Source organism: Molossus molossus, unplaced genomic scaffold (assembly GCF_014108415.1).
Source record: "Molossus molossus isolate mMolMol1 unplaced genomic scaffold, mMolMol1.p scaffold_m16_p_6, whole genome shotgun sequence".
In the NCBI taxonomy this organism is placed as follows: Eukaryota; Metazoa; Chordata; class Mammalia; order Chiroptera; family Molossidae; genus Molossus; species Molossus molossus.
The window spans coordinates 54,620,644-54,639,591 of NW_023425399.1; the positions used below are offsets into that span (position 1 = coordinate 54,620,644).

At 44.4% G+C, this 18,948-nt stretch overlaps 1 protein-coding gene across 4 annotated transcripts in view; it reads left to right on the forward strand.

The window, feature by feature from the left end:
* The first annotated feature begins 504 nt into the window (after positions 1-504).
* MGLL (monoglyceride lipase) overlaps positions 505-18,948 on the forward strand; it is a 147,076-nt gene continuing 128,632 nt past the window's right edge. For 3 of the 4 annotated variants that reach the window (XM_036245356.1, XM_036245353.1, XM_036245355.1), the window contains exon 1: positions 505-524. In XM_036245356.1, coding sequence (XP_036101249.1) covers positions 520-524 — 5 coding nt within the window. In that variant the 5' untranslated portion in view covers positions 505-519. Of the gene's footprint in view, positions 525-12,711; positions 12,866-18,948 lie in introns of those variants that run through there. The other variant, XM_036245354.1, reaches the window with a different exon arrangement.

The window sequence follows — 18,948 nt, forward strand, 5'->3', positions numbered from 1 at the left end:
CCTCTCTCTCCCTCCCACTCTATCTGAACAAAGAATGGAAAAATGTCCTCGAGTGAGGATGATTAAAAAAAAAAAAAAAAAAAGATCTCATGGGATCTAGACCTTTTCCATTTGGGAGGATGAAATGGTACATATAGAATGCTTAGCCCAGAACTGGCAGAGACACTCAAAATATGGTGTTATAATTTTTAAATAAGATTATATTTATATCACAACCTACATAGATATACATTACCTATTTTTCCAATGTTTTCAAAACTTTGGTTTTTTAGGAGTTATGCTAAGTGGGGTTTTGAAACCATCCAATTTGTTCAGTTCTGCCAAACCCAGTTCTCTCTCCATCTCCATAAACAAACACACATAGGTTGTGGACTGAAACCAAACTACGAAACTGAGAGCTGCTGAGCCAGATGAGGTCCAGGGCAGTGTTCATCCTACCACACACCTGATTCCACTCTACTTGGAGCTGGGAAGAGTTTCATTTGGCTCACAACCAGAGGTAGTGGAGAATTCCTTCAGATGAGGTAAACTGACAATCATCATCATGCTCCCAGTAAAAATATTTCAAGTCATGACCCCTGGGTGGGATCAGGTGCAACTCATTTATTTAAAAATTTTTTTTTTTAATTTTCACCAGAGGATATTTTTCTATTGATTTTTTTAGATAGAATGGCAAGGAGGAAAGGAGGGGGAGAGAGAAACATCAACACATAGATTGGATGTCTCCTGCACCACCCTGATGGGGTTGGGGATAAAACCTGCAACCAAGGTACATGCCCTTGACCAGGATCAAACCTGAGACTTTTTGGTCCATGGGCTGACGCTCTAACCACTGAGCAACCAGCCAGGGAAGGTCAAGCTCATTTTTGGCACAGATATGCCTGATTTACATGAGTCAAATCTATAAAAACCCAAATACACAGATCAGAAAATCAGAAAGCGACCTGCCATGTAACCAAATGTTTGTCTGGAGCAGCCTTTCAAAGTGCGAGCATCCTTTGTGTTTTCCCAGGTGACTTGATTTATATAATCCTGACATACACAGAAGGATACGAAGTAGCCACTTATTATATGGCAGGTATGATAGTGGACATTTTGAGAATATTGTCGCAAAATACCTTTGTATGGCAGAAGTTAATTTTCCTCTTTTACGTGTGCCTACCTGACACTGTGAGTGACTTTCTGAAATATCAAAAGTAGAGCTCAAACCCATGAGGAACTGGTTTTTAATATTTGCCCCTTTCCCATTGCTCCAGGTTTTCTCTAGCGGCTTTCCATCAAATCTTATAGACACATGTTTAAGAACCATGGTCTGTTTTTATGCTGTATTACTGGTTTATAAGATAAAAACAAAATGCATGAGCTGATTTAACACAAGTATCTTAGAGCCAGATTGATAACTATAGATCTTCATAGAGAGAGACATAGATATATAGATATCTATAGATAAATAGATATATAGATTAAATATCTATATATCTAGGGGCTGGCATCATGCATGTGAAAGGAGAGGGGGCCATACTCCTCCATCCTGTGTGGACAGAACAAAAGCAAATAGAGCCAGTTGCAGTGTAAAGAATATCCATAAAAAGTGAGGGATAACTCCTGGCCTCAAGAGTTCAGCATTGGGATAATTGGCCTACGCTGGCATTTGAGTGTCCTGATCCTTGTCCTGGTCTTGGGAGGGGTCCTGGGTATGATAATCAAGGACCTCATTCAATACCATAACATATATAAAGTACCTAGCTCAACAAATAAGTATTTCTCCCCTTTAGCTGAGAGATGCACAGAGATAAACGCAGAATTAACAAAATGTAACTGTGTGGAATAATCGAGGTGTAACATTTGAACTGTGGCTGGGCTATGGTTTTCCTGGAGGCTGCAGATTCTTCTGAGTACTTTAAAATAGGAGGGCTTGCCCTGGCAGGTTTTTCTTAGTGGTTAGAGCATCGGCCTGCAGACCAAAAAGTCGTAGGTTCATTTATGACCAAAAGCATGTACTGCGGTTCCAGTTCGTCCCCAACCCTGGTCAGGGTTGTGTGGGTGGCAACCAATTGACGTGTCTCTCTCACATAGATCTTTCTCTCTCTCTCTTTCTTCCTCCCTCCCACTCTGTCTGAAGATAAAGGGGTGAGGATTAAAAATAAATAAATAATATAAAATAGGAGGGCTCACAGATAAAAAAAAAGAAAAGAAAAGAAACAAGAAGGGAAAGGAGGAAGAGTGGCTCTCTAGTTCCTTGGGCAGGTTGGGTGTACAGGATGAGCTTTCAGACTCTTCTAGGATTCTGATCTTTCATATGATCCAGAAGCAAGCTCATAATTTAGGTATGGGAATGGGGCATTTGCTTCATCAAAAAGAACAGGAAGATGGGCCTCGCCTGGTGCTAGCCTGCCACACCCTAAGCCTGCACTTTGGGGACCCAGCAGCACTCTGGGAATATCTGGTGGCTTGAAGGACTTGGGCCTCACTGCACTGTGGCTGCATAAACTCTGGGTCACATCAGAGCAGGAGGGGGTGGTCTCATTCCCACAGTGGATCCTGGGAGTAAGTGGGGAGTAGTGGAGCACGTATGGTCTAGGCTCCCAGACCAGGGTCATACAGGAAGTGGGCAGGCAGGTGGGGGACTGAGTTGGGACTGAAAGGACAGGCATTCAAAGGGGTGGCAAGAAGTTGTGGGAGGGGTAGAGTGGAGAAGTAGCACCATGAGTCATTCATAGGATCCTTTCATGACTTGACACATAGTAAATCTAGTACATCATTAATGTATGAATGACTCAGCATGTTTACTTCAGGATTATAGAATAGAAACAGACTTTTAATAGGTAATTCCCAGCCAATTTAGGGGTGACTACATACTTTATGAAGAAGACCCACTCCCAAACTGAAGCTATTCGCAATCAATCATCCATCCCTCTTGCAACTCTGTGAAAAACAAAGAGCTCACCCCATTTCCCTCTCCCAGAGCTCTTTTGAAGCAGAGTAGTCCACAAGGGGCAGTCAGTGTACTGGCTAAGAAAGAGGATCCTCAAATCAAGTTTTCAAAGCTTGGTCAGTATGTGATTTGGGCTGTTTTCCTAAATTTGTAAAATGGCATGTAATAGTAGGTAAATACTAGCTAACATGGATTGAGTACTCAATGGCTGCTGGGTACTGGTTTAGTGTTCCACAATATTAACATAATCCTCATGACTCTAGGAGGTGCTATTATTGGTGCCCACAGATTAGGAAACTGAGGCCCTAAAAGGTTGAGTCCTTTGGCTGAGGCTTGCTGACAGTAAAGGGCAGACCCAGGATTTCAGTCCAGCGAGTGACTCCAGGGCCCCAGCCCACAGGGTGCTGCCTCTTAATATGTATCAGTCAGCACTGTTATTGTTAATCAGGGTGATTGTCAGTGTATCTACTTTTAATTATCTTAACTGAATGTCTTATTGTGGCGTAGCCAACGTGTTCTCTTTTGTTTTTGTAATTATTTTTCTTTATTGGTTTTAGAGAGAGAGAGGAAGGAGAGAGAGATATAAACATAGATAAGAAAGAACATTGATTGGCCACCTCCTGGATGCCCCCACTGGGTATTTGGCCCAAACTTGGGCATGTGCCTTGACCAGGAATTGAACCTGTGACCCCTTTGTGCATGGGTCGACACTCAACCACTGAGCCACACTGGCCCGGCAGGTGTCTTCTGTTTTATAGTGTTCTTTATGATAATAAAAATATATATCATTTAGCCCTGGCCGGTTTGGCTCAGCAGTTGGAGCATCGGCCTGTGGACCAGAGAGTTCCGGGTTCGGTTCCCACTGGGGGCATGTACCCCCACCAAAAAATATATATATATATCATTTGGTGGTGGACAGCAGCTTTTAAGGTAAAATATACTGGATGGAAAGCTATTCTGGGTTTGGGGTTGTGCACATTTGAAAGGTGTATTAAATGAAAGAATGCTTTCCCTGTGGCCTTTTAAAATTTATTATAATTTTGTTTTCTTCTTGGAAAATGTCTTTATTGAAGCATCTGTATCAGTTGCAGACTATAGAAACCTTTCTAGCTAGGTGAAGTGAAAAGGGATTTAACTGGGGCAGGGGGGCAAATGCTTTCAAAATACATGCAGTTGCTGCAGGGGAGGCCTCCATGAATGCTTCCCTGACTGTTTTAGCTCATGGTGGTCTGTGCCTTCTCTGAACCACATTATTCATTCATTCAGCATTCATGAAGCAAAGGGGCCATTCCAGCTGCTAGGACAAGATGCCAGGATGGATAAATAAAACATGGTCCTTGTTCCCAAAGAACTCATGGTCTACTTACACTAGATTATGATGAGTACTGGATAAAAGAGACGTGAACAAAGTGGTAAAGGGCCCAACAGGGAGTAAGTAACTCAGGCAAGAAGTCTGGGAAAGACTTCAGAGTTTGTAGAAGGGTTGGGCTAGGGCAGAGGCCAGAGGATAAGCTGGTTGGGGTAGGAGAGCTGTGGGACACCATCTGGCCATTCACTGTGACATGATTACATGATATCTTCCTCTTAGAGCCAGCCTAATTGGTTCAAATTCTGCTGAGTTCAAAACCTACTAGCTGTGTGACTGCAGGCAAGCTGTTTAGTCTCTCTGGACCTCACTTTTCTCATCCGTGAAATGGGAGAAATAGCAGTACACACCCAGTGGGGTTGTTGTGAGGGTTAAATGAGTTAACACATAACACACTTAGATCAGTATATGGCCAAAGTAAATAGTAGCTTCTAGCATGGTCCATTATGTAATGGCTGACTCTGCAGCAAGCATGCAGCTGGATTCTTTTCCATAAATTATTTCAATGAATGCTCACAAACAGCCTGGGAGATCAGCATTATTTATCTGTTTTACAAATGAGAACTCTATTTCTAGTTTCCTCTATGAAATTTTAGACCCCTTTAGGAGTTTTGTTCTATTTCCGTCCCTGCCACATGCTACTCGTGCTGCAGGAGCCCTGCCAAAAAGGGTGGAACAAAGTCATCCTGGAACTCTGAAAGAGGAGGGGAAACAGTTAAATTTGGATTCCAACAGAGCCCGTCATGCTCTGGCTTTAGTTATGGGAAAGGGGTCCAACTCAGCCTCATAGTCCCACTCATATTCCCCATGATATTTTTGGTACTCAACTAACATTTTAATTAAGGATAACAAACAGTAATTAAACAGATGACATTTGAATTAATTTTCCCAACTGTAAATAGCCCGATGGAAATTATTGTTAAATCTGACTTAAATATTTCTCCTTAAAATATTTCTCCATGATTTCAAACTACCTATGATCAGAAACATCCCTTTTTATGTATTTGTTAAAAAAGGAAAACCTATCTGTCATCATACATAGTTATTACAATATTATTGACTATATTCCCTGTGCTGTACTTTACATCGTGTGATTATTCTGCAGTCACTAATTTGTACTCCTTATCCCTTCATCTTTTTCACCCATCCCCCTAAACACCCTTCCATCTGGCTACCGTCAAAATGTTCTCTGTATCTATGAGTCTCTTTCTGTTCTTCTTGTTCATTTATTTTGTTTTTTTAGATTCCACATATAAGTGAAAGAGTAGACCATTTGTCTTTCTCTGTCTGACATTTCACTCAGCATAACACCCTCTAGGTCTATCCATGTTGTTGCAGATGGCAACATTTCATTCTTTTTTATGTCTGTCATATTCTGTTGTATATATGCACCACTTCTTTATGCATTCACCTACTGATGGACACTTAAGGTGCTTCCATATCTTAGCTATTGTAAATAGTGCTTTAGTGAACACAGGATGCACATATCTGTTCAAATTAGTGTTTTGGATTTTTTCGGAAAAATACCCAGAAGTGGAATTGCTGAATCCTTCTTTTTCTCTTGTTATAGCCTTTGTTTTAAAGTCTATTTTGTCTGGAATAAGTACTGATGCCCCAGCTTTAATTTTCATGAAATATCTTCTTTTCATCCCTTTACTTTCACTCTGTATATGTCTTTCAAACTGAAGTGAGTCTCTTGTAGACATCATATATAAGGATCTTGTTTTCTTATCCATTCAGCCACCCCTATGTCTTTTAATTGGAGTATTTGATAGATTTGCATTTAAAATAATTGTTGACCGGCCAGTGTGGCTTAATGGTTGAGCATCCACCCATGCACCAAGAGCTCGCTGGTTTGATTCCCAGTCAGGGCACAAGCCCAGATTGTGGGCCTGATCCCCAGTCGGGGGCATGCAGGAGGAGGCCAGTTGAAATTCTCTCTCGTTGATGTTTCTCTCTCTCTCTCCCTCTCCCTAAAATCAATAAAGAAAAAAAATGAAATAATTGATAGATATGTATATATTGCCATTTTATTATTCATGTTTTTTATCATTTTTTCCCTTTGTCTTCTTAAAGAAGACTCTAACATTTCTTGTAATGATTTGACAGGGATGAATTCCTTTAGTTTTTTTTTTGTCTGGGAAGCTCTTTACCTGTCCTTCTATTCTACGTGATAGTTTTGCTGGGTAGTCTAATCTTGGTTATAGGTACTTACTTTTTACCACTTTGAATATTTTATGCCAATCCCTTCTGGTCTGCAAAGTTTCTGTTGATAAATCAGCTGATAGTCACATAGGAGCTCCCTTATAGATAACTAATTGCTTTTCTCTTGCTGCTTTTAAGACTCCCTGTTTGTCTTTAACCTTTAGCATTTAAATTATGATGTGTCTTGCCCTGGCCGGTTTGGCTCAACGGTTAGAGCATCGGCCTGTGGTCCAGAGAGACCCGGGTTTGGTTCCCGCTGGGGGCACGTACCTCGGTTGCAGTTTGTCCCCGGCCCTGGTTGGGTCGTGAGGGTGACAGCCACTTGATGTGTCCCTTTCATGTCGATGTTTCGCTCTCTCTCTCCCTCCCACTCTATCTGAACAAAATATGAAAAAATGTCCTCAGGTGAGGATAAAAAAAAAATTATGATGTGTCTTGGTGTGGGCCTCATCGGGCTCATCTTGTTTGGCATTCTCTGTGCTTTCCGGACTTGTATGTCTATTTTCTTTACCAGTTTAGGGAAGTTGTCCATCATTATATTTTTTAATAGGTTTTCAATTCCTTGATCTGTCTCTTCTCCTTCAGAGACCTCTATGATGCAGATGTTACACTTGATGTTGTCCCAGAGGATCCTTAAATTATCCTCATTTTTTTAAAATTCTTTTTTCTTTTTGCTGTTCTGATTGGGTGTTTTCTGCTGCCTTATCTTCCATATCATTGATTTGGTCCTCTGCTTCGTTTAATCTACTATTTATTTCCTCTAATGTGTTCTTCATTTCTGACTTTTTTTATGTTTTCCATCTTCATTTTATGTTTTCTGTCTCTTTGTTAAAGTTCTTACTGAGTTTATCTACCCTTAGTTCTTGTACCATTGAGCATTCTTTTTTTTTTTTTTTATCCTCACCCGAGGATATTTTTCCATTCTTTGTACAGATAGAGTGGGAGGGAGAGAGAGAAAGGGAGAGAGAGAGAGAGAAACATCGACGTGAAGAGACACATCGAGTGGCTGCCACCCGCACGACCAACCAGGGCCGGGGACAAACTTGCAACCGAAGTTCGCGCCCTTACCGGGATCCGAACCCGGGTCTCTCCGGACCGCAGGCCGACGCCATTGAGCATTCTTACAACTAGTGTTCTGAACTGTACATCTCATAGATTGTTTGTCTCCATTTTGTTTAGTTCTTTTTCTGGATTTTTGTTCTATTCTTTCATTTGGGACATGTTTCTTCATCTCCCCATTATGACTGCCTCTCTGTGTTTTTTCTTTGTGTTAGGTAGAGCTGCTGTATCACCCCATCTTAGTAGAGTGGCCTTATATAATAGGTGTCCTATAGGGCCCAGTGCCTCAGCCTCCCCTGTCACCTGAGCTGGGTGCTCCACAGGCATCCCCTATGTGGGCTATGTGCATTCTTCTGTTGTAGTTGAGTTTTGATTGCTGTTGTCATGTCAATGGAAGGGATTGACTCCAGGCCAATCAGCTGTGGGAAATAGCTATGACTAGAGCAGAGGTGCTGCTATTCAGGGGAAGACATCATGAAGCAGGACTTGTTTCAGTGGGTTGCTAGTGTCTGCTGAGCCCACCCCTTGAGTATGTTGCTGGTAGAGATGGTTGCATGATGCACTGGCATGGTCTGAAGCTGTCCAATAAGTGCACTGGCTCTGGGGTCTCCCAGGAGGTATGGACCAAGATCAGCCACCACCTGATTTCTGCCCGGGGCCACCTGGCATGGGCTACAAAACAATTTGCAGATAGTCACTACTTGTGTTGGGCTTGGAAGTGCCTGAGAGACTTAAGCTGCAAACTGAGATTGGCTGTCACTAGTGCTGGGCTTTGGGCCACTAAAGAAGACATATGGGGCATGCTGAGACAAAATCCTGCTTGTTTGGGGATTGTGAACCTTTGAGAGATTTTAGGAAAGTTCAAAGCATGAACCAAGATAGGCTGTTTGTATGGAAAAGCCACTGGAAACAGCTTGGTTGGGCCAGCAAGTTGGGAGGGGTCGGGTTTCAGGGAAACACCAGTGTGGGGCAAATGGTGTTAGCCAGGTTGACGGAGACTCAGATATAGTGCTGTCTGCACTGGTAGTAGGAGGGCTCAGCAAAGGAACAATTGCTTCTGCCTGCCAACACTTCTGTCTGGGAGAAAGCCAGACCCTTCTAGACCTCATGCCAAAGCTAAACAATTCTGTACGTCTCTGGTGTCTTTCAAGCTGCTGCCTCAGCATTGGAGCTCAGAGGGAGTACGTTCAAATAAGTCCATGCATGGGCCCTATAAGAGAAACTTCCGGAAACTCTAGTCTCTAGCAGCTCTTCATGTCACTCAACAATAATTCCTGCTGTTTTTCACAGCATAAAATTAGGGGACTTCTTTTTCCAGTACTGGAACCCCGAGCTGGGGTGCCTAGTGTGAGGCTGTGACCCTTCATTCCTCAGTGGGGACTTCCACAACTGACATTTATCCTGATTTTAACTACCATATGTTAGTGTGGGACCAGCCCATTTCATCCCTCATATCAGTCTCAGTGTGGCTTCTTCTGTGTATACTTAGATATAGGACTTCTGTTGAGCTAGATTTCAGGTGGTTCTCAATGATGGTTGCTCTGTAGTTGTAATTTTGATGTGGTTATGGGAAGAGCAAGTACCATGTTTACCTGCTCTACCATCTTGACTGGAAGCCCTGGTGATTTTTACAGTCATAAAATATGCCAGTAGGAGTTTGGTGGATGTGGATGATGAAGTGAGCCATGTACTACCTGAGTGGAGTGCCTTGGAAATAATCGAGAGATAACAGCATATACAGTCCCCAAAGGAAACAGACAGACTCCCCCCTCTCCCTTCATTTGAGGACATCATCAAAGTTAGTGAGACTGCCTGGGTCAGATGCCCTCATCTTGCCACCTGAGCCTAGGTGTAGGAACATCCATTGTGTCCCTCTGACCATTTGTTTCCTCCAATAAATCCTGTTTTCCAAACTGTTCTTAGTAAAATGAGCAGAACATTTCTCCAGTTGGGCATCCAGTTCTCCCTTTAATGAAACTTGGCATTGCTCAGAAAAGGGCAGGCTAACATTCTTTACTTGGTGCCAGGCCATACTAAGTGCTCATTTAATTCTCTTGACAGCTTATGAGGAAGGTGTTGTGATCCCCACTCTACAGATGTGCAGATAGAGCAGGGATTGGTTCCCACCAAGTCCAAAGTCTTGTGGGAAACACTTGGGGGCCCCTTTAGTGGAGGTGAATTATTTTTTCTTCCAGCACTGGTCTCTGTCTTTCAAGGCACTGGTGGAGTTGCTGGCCTGTTTCCTACCCACCCTTCCAGGTGTCCCTACACTATGTGGGTCTATGAATGGGCCTTACCATTTGAGGGGTCAACAAGGCACAACAGAGAACTAGGAAGGCAGAGGCCTCAACCTTAACCTCCAGAGCCCTTTAGCATATTTTTATATACATTTCTTCATTTTGTCCCCAAAGCCCCATGAGTTAGTGCCAGGCGGAGAAATTGGGGCCCATAGAAACCCAGAACCAATTCATGGAAGGGCTAGAGCATAAACTCAGGCCTCCAGGTTGTAAGCGGACCATCTGTGTCATCAGAAAATGGGACTTCACAGTGGACAGCTACAGAGTTCTCTATGCCAGACAAGACCCAAGGATTCCATACACATCTTCTCATTGACTCCATATTGCCCTCTGTGGTTGGTGTTGTTAAGATTATCCCCATGTTGTAGGTGAAAAAACTGAGACCCAGAAAAGTTCATCACTTCAACAATGAATAAGCAATGGAATAAAGAGAGAATAAATTGTTTGATTGAGGGGAAATTTCACTTTGTCTCACCTAGGCATGAATAAGCAAACCCTGGCTGAAAAACTCTGAGGAATTCTGTGTCGTTTATCAAAGGCTGCATATGCTTTATTGGGAATGTCCCTGCCTCCCAGGGATGATTGCCAGGCAGGCCATCTGCTCCTGGGGCCAGCCCTCCCCCTCTAATAGTCACTACCTTCTCCTGGAACAACTGACTCCTAACAGGCTGCAGCCATTAAAGATAGTCTTGGGAAAAGATCTTCACTAGCCTTTTATGCATCCTAATTTCTACCACTGTGGGTATTACTGTGTCTACATAAATGCCTTGTTAATTTTCCACTGCTGTTGATCGAGGTTGCAGAATGCCAGGGGAGGTACAGTAGGAGGGCCTGGCCATGCAGGTTTCCTACTCCTCCGTCCACAGCAGCCAGACATGCTTCAAAAAATCAGATCAGGTCACTCCCCTTCTCCATACTATTCTGTATATGAAGGATCATCCTCTCCCAGCTTCTTGCTGCCTCCAGGGCCCTGCAGATTCTGGCTGCCGCACCTCTCAGAGCTTGTATAAAGTACCTCCCCCTTTCAGCAGCCTTCTGGACACCATGCCCTTTGTTCTGTGTCTGGGATAGGTGCACCTATGTTACCATGGGTGGGACCCTAAACCCAGGCAGCACTCATCTCTGCCCATAACTGTCTCTTTCTCAGCCTTCCATCCTCAACTTAAATACTTCAAGGCCTTCCCAATCCATTCCTTCCAGTCCCAGTAAGCCCCTCTGTGGTATCCTCTCTTTGTGTTCATGGCAATTCTCACAATACACACTTATACATGTATTCTTTGCTGAGCATCTGTCTTTCCTATGAAATTATCAGCTGTGTGAGGGTGGGGACAGTGCTGGTTATCCATCTCTGTGTCCCCAGGACCTGGCTGGCATGTGATAAGCTTTGAGTCAGTATTTCTGGACAGTCTCAGTCAAAGGGCCATTGTCACCACCATCCTGTTACTGCAGGCTTAGAGTGGCCAGGTGACTTGCCCAGGGCCTCATGTGGTGGTACTGGGAATCAAACCACCTCACCTGGCCTGTGTTCTCTGTTTATGGCCTCCCAGCATCTGTGGTATTATTTACTTGACATCTACATTCCTTAGTGCTCTGTGTTGTCAGAGCATACATATAATCATGATGTCTGTGAAACCATAAATGGTGACCAGTATCCAGCATGAATGAGGAAGTTTCACAGAAAGCCTTGATAGGGGGTTTCCCTTTTCCCAAAGAGACAAGACATAAAGACATAGAGCTCATGGTATGGCTGGATGTGATGGCAACAAAGGAGGATCTGGTAGGAGCTGGGACCTAGGGTGGGCCTAGAGGACAGCTGGTCAGGTTTAGACACAGGTTGGGCATAAACAAATGGTGGCTCCACCTATGGTAGATGTGTGGGGAGAGAGTGAGGGAGGTATGACAAGGGGAAGGGGTGTCCTGGAAGGTAGGTGGAGCAAAGCAATGGAAAACCCTGGTGCCAGCCTGCTTTCCAAGGCCCCTACTCGAGGGCATAAGCTCCAACCTGGGAGACTGCAGTGGGCAGAAGGGCCATCCAGAAAAGTCAACAAATTTTTAATAAGCTTTTACAAATGCCAGCATTTTTCCCAGCTGAGAACATAGTAGTAAATGAGATTGAGGAGACCTCTGCCTTCACAGAACACAGCACTGGATAAGTATCTTTAGAGAGTGACAAGTACTGAAGAGATAGCTTCAACTGAAGTGGTCAGAAGAGGCCTGAGATTCAAATGATGGTCAAAGGCAGCATACAAAGATGGGGGTGGGAGCGGTGATCCCCAATAGAAGCCCTTACAGGTGGGAAAGGGCTCACCAACCTGGGCTGGAGCAGGCTTGGACAGGGTTTCTGGAGCTGAAGGTACATACTTCTTTTCAACTCTTAATTCAGTGACAGCACACTAATAGCTTGAAGTCAGCCATGATGAGAACATTTACACCATGGAAATTGGTAAATGCTACAAATGGAGATCATTTCCCTCCCACATTTTAAATACTTAGCACACTCTGATGGGCATAGCTGAGCATCAGCAAGGAGCCCAAAGCAGGGGGAAGAGGATATTATCACAAAAGCAGCAGGCTTTGTTCTATGGCAACAGACAAAATGTCTCTGAAGGGTTTCAAGCAGAGAGGTAATATGATTTGATTTCCCCTTTACCAAACAGATTTTACAAAACGGAGACTCATGTCCAGGGAACAGTAAGTGTGAGTAGGAGGAGGGGAGATTGTTTTATCAGAATTGGGGGCCAAGCAAGAGTTGAATCCAATAACTCAAGAGAACTGCACCCCCTGCCTCTTACAGCAGCAGCAGTGTAAGACCAGAATGATGCCAGTGGTCAGAGCGTGTATCTGTGGAGATGCCTGACCTGGGTCTGGAGGGGAAAAAGGACTGAGCCTGCTGGTGTTGACCTGCCTATGTGGAGAGGGGAGAATACAGCCTCTGCCACCTGCAGTGAATGGCCATGTCAATCTATTTCATTTCCAAATGGATGGCAGCAGCAAGTTCTAGAGGTATCCAAATATCTACAGATAGAACCCATGGTTTACCCAGCATGTCCCTCAGGGGGACAAGTGGCTCCAAAGTGGTTATAAGCCTCCATACCAAAATGTCTTCATTCTTGCCACTGGCAAGTTCCATGTGGCATCTGAATATCATTACCTAAGTGCACATGATGATGAAAGCAGGTGCTTCTCCATGTTGACCACACATCAAAACTGCTGGGGAGCTTTCCCACCCCAGGCCAATTAAACCCAGAGGTTCTTCTGACAATGAGACTCAGCCTCAGCATTTTTGAAAGTTCTGTGGGTGATTTCAAGGTGTGGCTCAAGTTGAGAACCACTGGATTAGAATAATATCTGTAGAGTAAGAGGCCAAGTATTTTTCCACAAATTGCGCAGAGAGTGGACTTTATTGACAGGCATTTTCTAGCATGATGACAATGTCTTTGTGCCACTTATTTGGACATTAAGTGAAGCTCCTAAGTTTTCCTCCACCAAATTAGATCCTGACCGTAATGAGAGGCTAACTATTGAATGACTGGCTTAGACATCTGTCCGTCTGCATTAACTGTGGTCTGAATTAACACAGCAGCTGTTGCAATTCCCAAAAGATGTTAAAGTGTTGAGCCTCCCCTTATGGAGGTGCAGTCCCTTTTGCAGATTGGAGATGATGATTGTGTTCCAGCCGTGTTCCTCAGTAGCTGAAAGTAATCCCATCAGCTGATTTCAAATGTGTCAAATGGGCAGGTGTAATCAGGCAGCTGGGCATTCCATGCAGCAATGATGTAAAAAAAAAAAAAAAATAGGTTAGTGCTGGTACTTTGTGCTCTGCTCAAAGAATAAAGCACGTAGCATGGTAAAACAAACTGGCGCTGTTCTGCCCCTACATACCCTGGCAGAGAGGAGTTGTAGAAAGAACACAGGCCTTTGAAAAAGGTATTTATTCATTCAATGCATATTCTCTGCTCCCTGCTTAGTGCTACTAGGCTGAAGTACTATTCTGGGGTTTTGTCATCCTGGCCTTTTGAGCTGCCCTCAGAGGGGAAAAGAGCCAGGAACCAAGCAAGCAAATAGCAAATTATGATGTGCAGTGAGGGTTCAGTGCAGGTCAGAAAGGTCCAAGAGAGAGAGGCCACCCAAGATGGAATGGAAGAGAGGCCTTTCTGAAGTGATGCCTGTTCTGAGACCCATGCATGAGAAGCAGCCATAGGAGAGCTGGCAGAGAGCACTCAAGAGAGAGGGGTTGGCAAAGCTAACCAAGGCCCTGAGGTGGAAAGAACTGAGTGCTGCTGAAGAATGGCTGGAAACCCCTCATGAGGACAAGGAGATGAGCTAGGGACATAGCCAGAAGGAGTGGCAAGATAGGCAAGGGACAAGATGACTTGTATTCTGAGCCCACTGGTAGACTGTTGGAGACCTGAAAGCCAGGTGCTGTTGTACTCTAATCTCCCTATTACCAACTTGCATGACTTGGGAAATTAATTTTTCTGATTTTCACTCTTAGCTGTAAAGAAGATAAAGCATTAGATGATTTTTAGGGTTAGAACTCTTATATAAGGAGTTAACAGAAGAACTGATGCAGTAAATGCTCAATAAGATAGCAGCTGCTGTTCTCCTCCTTCTCCTCCTACCTCATCAGCACAAATTGGATGGGTGTGTATCACACCTGTCACTCCTTGCTTGAGGGACTGTAACCTCTCACAGGTCTTATGTGAAGAATGGCAATTGTATGCCCTGGACAGTTTGGCTTAGCGATTAGAGCGTCGACCCGCAGACCAGAGAGACCTGGGTTCAGTTCCCACTAAGGGCACATATCTTGGTTGCAGTTTGTCCCCGGGCCCAGTTGGGGTTGTGTGGGTGGCAACCAGTCATTGTGCCTCTCTCACATCGATGTTTCTCTCTCTCTTCCTTCTCCTCTCCCTCCTGCTCTATCTGAAGATAAATGCAAAAATGTTCTCTGGTGAGGATTAAAAAAAAATAATAATAAAAAAATGGCAATTGTATGTTTAAGAATCTAAATCCCCGCTTATTAAACTCTACCACTGCTGGGCTGACACCAGCCAGTGTAAAAGCTGGGGTGAGCCATGTGCTATGGATGCTATTGTTTGTGTCCCAGAATCTTCATGCCTCATTGAAGGCTTTTCTGGGTGACTGAGACCCTATCTGAACTCTGCTTCTAGCTCCTAAGTCTTCGACTGCACAGATTATAGGTGCAAAATATAGCTGTTTATTTTAAAACCTCACAACATTTGTCATTCATCCAGCCATTCAAACAGCATTTGATGAGTGCTCACCATGAGCTCAAAACTATGCTAGCCACTAAAGAAAAATGAGGGAAAAATCTGCATGTCCTCAAGGAGGTTGTAACCAGTGGTAGAGGTGGATAGAAAGCAGGTGTCACCGCCGCCCTGCAACAGAGGGATTAGTCTTTTGGAAGCTGTAAAATCTTTCTCAGAGGGGAACCTTAAAAATTGGTCTTGAAGGAAGGGTAGGAGTTTGTCAGATGGAGAAAGGGGGAGGAGAATAAAAGGTGCACACATAATACAAATTCCAGAAGCCTGTCGAAGAATGAATGTAGAAGTACAATTATTCCACATAAAAATGGAAAGAGTTGTATGTCAGTTAGGATTCTTCTCATTGCAAGTGAGAGAAAATCTGATGATCTCAACAACAACAAAAAAGGCAGGATGGGGGAGAATGCTGGCTTTAAGTCCAGCTGGATTCAGGGCTCAAATAGCATTAAGACTTGGTTGTCCTCCTTTACATGGTTGTCCTCTGTTGGGTCAACTCATACAGTTTGGGCCAGACAGCTGAAGCTATTTTAGGCCCGCAGCCTCTAAGTCTGCAGTCTAGTAGGAAAACAAAAATGCCTTCTCCTGATCATACTGGCCAAAGCTCTAGGATCAGCTCTGATTGGACCCAGTCAGCTTGGCTTGAGACACATGCCTGTACCTGAGCCAGACACTATGGTCTGATCACAGAGCACCCTGATTGGCTTAGGGCTGGTCCACCTGGGTAGCTTGGCTAGGGAGGAACACTGACAGAGGGCCTGCCATGTACCAGTGTTCTGTCTGGCACATTGGCATAAATTAGCACCGGTGACCCTCACCACCCAGTTCCAGAGGAAGACTGTTATTACTATTTTATAAATGAAGAAATGAAGCATTGTGAAAAGATGTCAGTGGGCAGGACCAGAGGGAGGGTGAGTGTGTGAGAGAGTGAGTTAGTGTGTGAGAGAGTGTGAGTGGACATGAAGGTGGACTACCAATCTCCTTCAGTGCAGAGACGCAAAGCAGAAGGTTCCTGTGCTGTGGATGGGAGCAGCTGGCTACTGCGGTAAGCAGCTCTTCAGAGTGCTTCTCCCTACACCACAGGGAGGTCCCACCATTTTGGAAGATCCTGGGTCTTTCCTGGGAAGAGGCAGTTGGAGCGGCTAGGGCCCAGCAATCTGAACCCACCAGTGCACCTGACACCATTGGACCAGTGGACACTCTGTGTCAACACAGACCAGTGCACAGTAGTGGAGCTGCCAAGGAGCCAGTCTTGGAAGCTGCAAACAGCCAGGATCCCAGCACCATCCCCCACAGTAGCAGTCCGATTAGAGTTGAGATGTACCCCCAGCAACAGAGGCTGGGGATCAGACATCCATCCCCAAGCAACAGAAGCACAGACCAGCAGCTTAGACTCATCCCCCCCCCCCCAAACCTACAGCAAAAGCTGAGCAACAGTTGAGCCACACGGGGCAGCAGTACTCCCCAGCCACCAGCAGCGGGGCCTGTGGCTCCACAGAGGCCTGTGCTGTCCAGCAGTTCACAAGAGCCGTGGGAAGCCAGAGCCCAAGAAGGACAGGTGGGATCCAGCTTCCTGCCCACGGGACCCACAGGGTGCAGGGACACCAGAGAAGCCTGGGTGACCCAGCAGGGACTGTGCAATTTAGTTACCAGCGTGACTTGTGGGGTGCTGAAGCACCAGAGAGGACTGTGTGACCTAGCAGGGATGTGTCATCCAGTCACTCGTGGGCCATTCGGGGTGCTGAAGCACCAGACAGGCTTGTGCGACCCAGCAACCCATAACATAGGCATAGAGCCAGGGACCCAAAGGCACTGTGTGATTCAATTTACCCATGGGACCTGCAGGGTACGGGGCACAGAGAGGCCTGTGCAACCCAGCTGTGCACAAGATAAACATAGAGGAAGTGAAAATGGAGACGGAGTGAATGGAAGCTACACAAATGTTCTCTCAGGACCACACGGGAATTACAACTAAAATAAAGTCAAATCCTCAGAAAAAAGCAACAGAAAAGCAGCAGGACAGGACCATATAACCAGGGACACTGGTAGGATATTCAGAAGCGTGAGAGGGTGGCAGGCAGGGAGCCCACAGACAGCAGCAGTCTTAGCTGTGAGCAGCACCTTTGGGAAATAAAGACAAAGCCCTCTCCACAGCGCAGAGAGCTAAGACAGAACACTAAAATACCACAGCCATTCACCTGGGGGCTACGGTAGAGGTAGGACAGACTGGGCTGAAACTCTGTGGGGACAACCAAGATTTGGAGGGCATTCAGACTTTTTGCTGAGTTGTAGCCACAAAGCATGGTGGCCAATGTGCTCCTTCCCAGAGCTGTGGGGAAAAGCAGCAGCACCCCCTTGGAGATCAGCCTTTCCCAGGTGAGGCAAAGAAATGCAAATTGAGGCTCATTAACAACCAGCAGCTATCCCACCCTCTGGAAATCCACTTACACAGAACACCAGGCCAACATTCCAAGGCACTGAGAAACTGAAATTACTAGCCTCTAGGAACAAGCTATAGGATAACTGAACCTTTCCTGTGCTTGAAAATCTACCCAAGAAAGACTTCAGAGTGGTGTTTAACATGGGCCACCCAGTCTCATCAAAATTCAGTAAAGGGAGCCACAAACAGCAGAACACCAACACCCACAGGGAAAATTTGGCAGGCTCCAAAATCCACGGAGATAGCCAAAATGATGAAACAAACAAATCCCACATGAAAGAATAAGAGAATTCTATCGAAGATGAGATAAATGAAATGCAGTTAAGCAAATAATCAGAGGTAGAGTTCAGAGCCATGATCTTGAGGAAGCTCAACAGCATGAGTAAGGACATCAGCACCATGAGTAAAGATATAGAAACACTGAAAACCAACAAAGTGGAAATGAAGAACAACATAGCAGAAATTAAAAACACTTTGGAAGGACTGACAGGCAGAGTAGAGGAAGCTGAGGACCAGATCAGCGAATTAGAAGACAGGGTAGACAAAATCAACCAAACAGAAAACCAAAAGGAAAAAACAGGAAGCCAGCTTAAGAGAACTGTGGGACCACTGAAAATGTAATAACATTCACATCATAAGAGTCCCTGAAGAGGAAGAAAATGGTCAAGGGTTAGAGAATATATTTGAAGAAATGGTGACAGAAAACTTTCCTAACTTGGTGAAGGAAGAAAGCATTCAAGTTCAAGAAGCACAGAGAGCCCCAAGTAAGAAGAACCCAAACAGGCCCACACCAAGACACATAGTAATCAAAATGCCAAAAATTAAAGACAAAGAGAGAATCCTAAAGACAGCAAGAAATAAGCAACTGGTTACCTACAAAAAAACCCCATTAATGCTCTCAGCTGACTCCTCAACAGAAACACTACAGACCAGAAGGGAGTGGCATGAAGTAATCAAGGTCATGAAAAACAAGGATTTGATTCCAAGACTGATCTATCCAGCAAGGCTATCATTCAAAATAGAAGGTCAAATAAAGAGCTTTCCAGACAAAAAAAAAAAAAAAAAAAAAAAGGCTAAGGGAATATAACACCAAAAAAGAACTGCAAGATATGCTAAAAGGACTGCTGTAATTAGTAGAAGAAATAGGAAAATAAATAGAACGACACTAAACAAAAATGGCAATAAATAAGTACAATATCAATCATCACTTTAAATGTGAATGCTTTGAATGCTCCAATAAAATACACAGACCAGCTCACTGAATGAGAAAACATGACTCACATATATGTTGTTTACAAGAGACCCACGTTACAACAAAAGACTCACATAGGTTGCAAGTGAAGGAATAGAAAAAAATCTTTCAA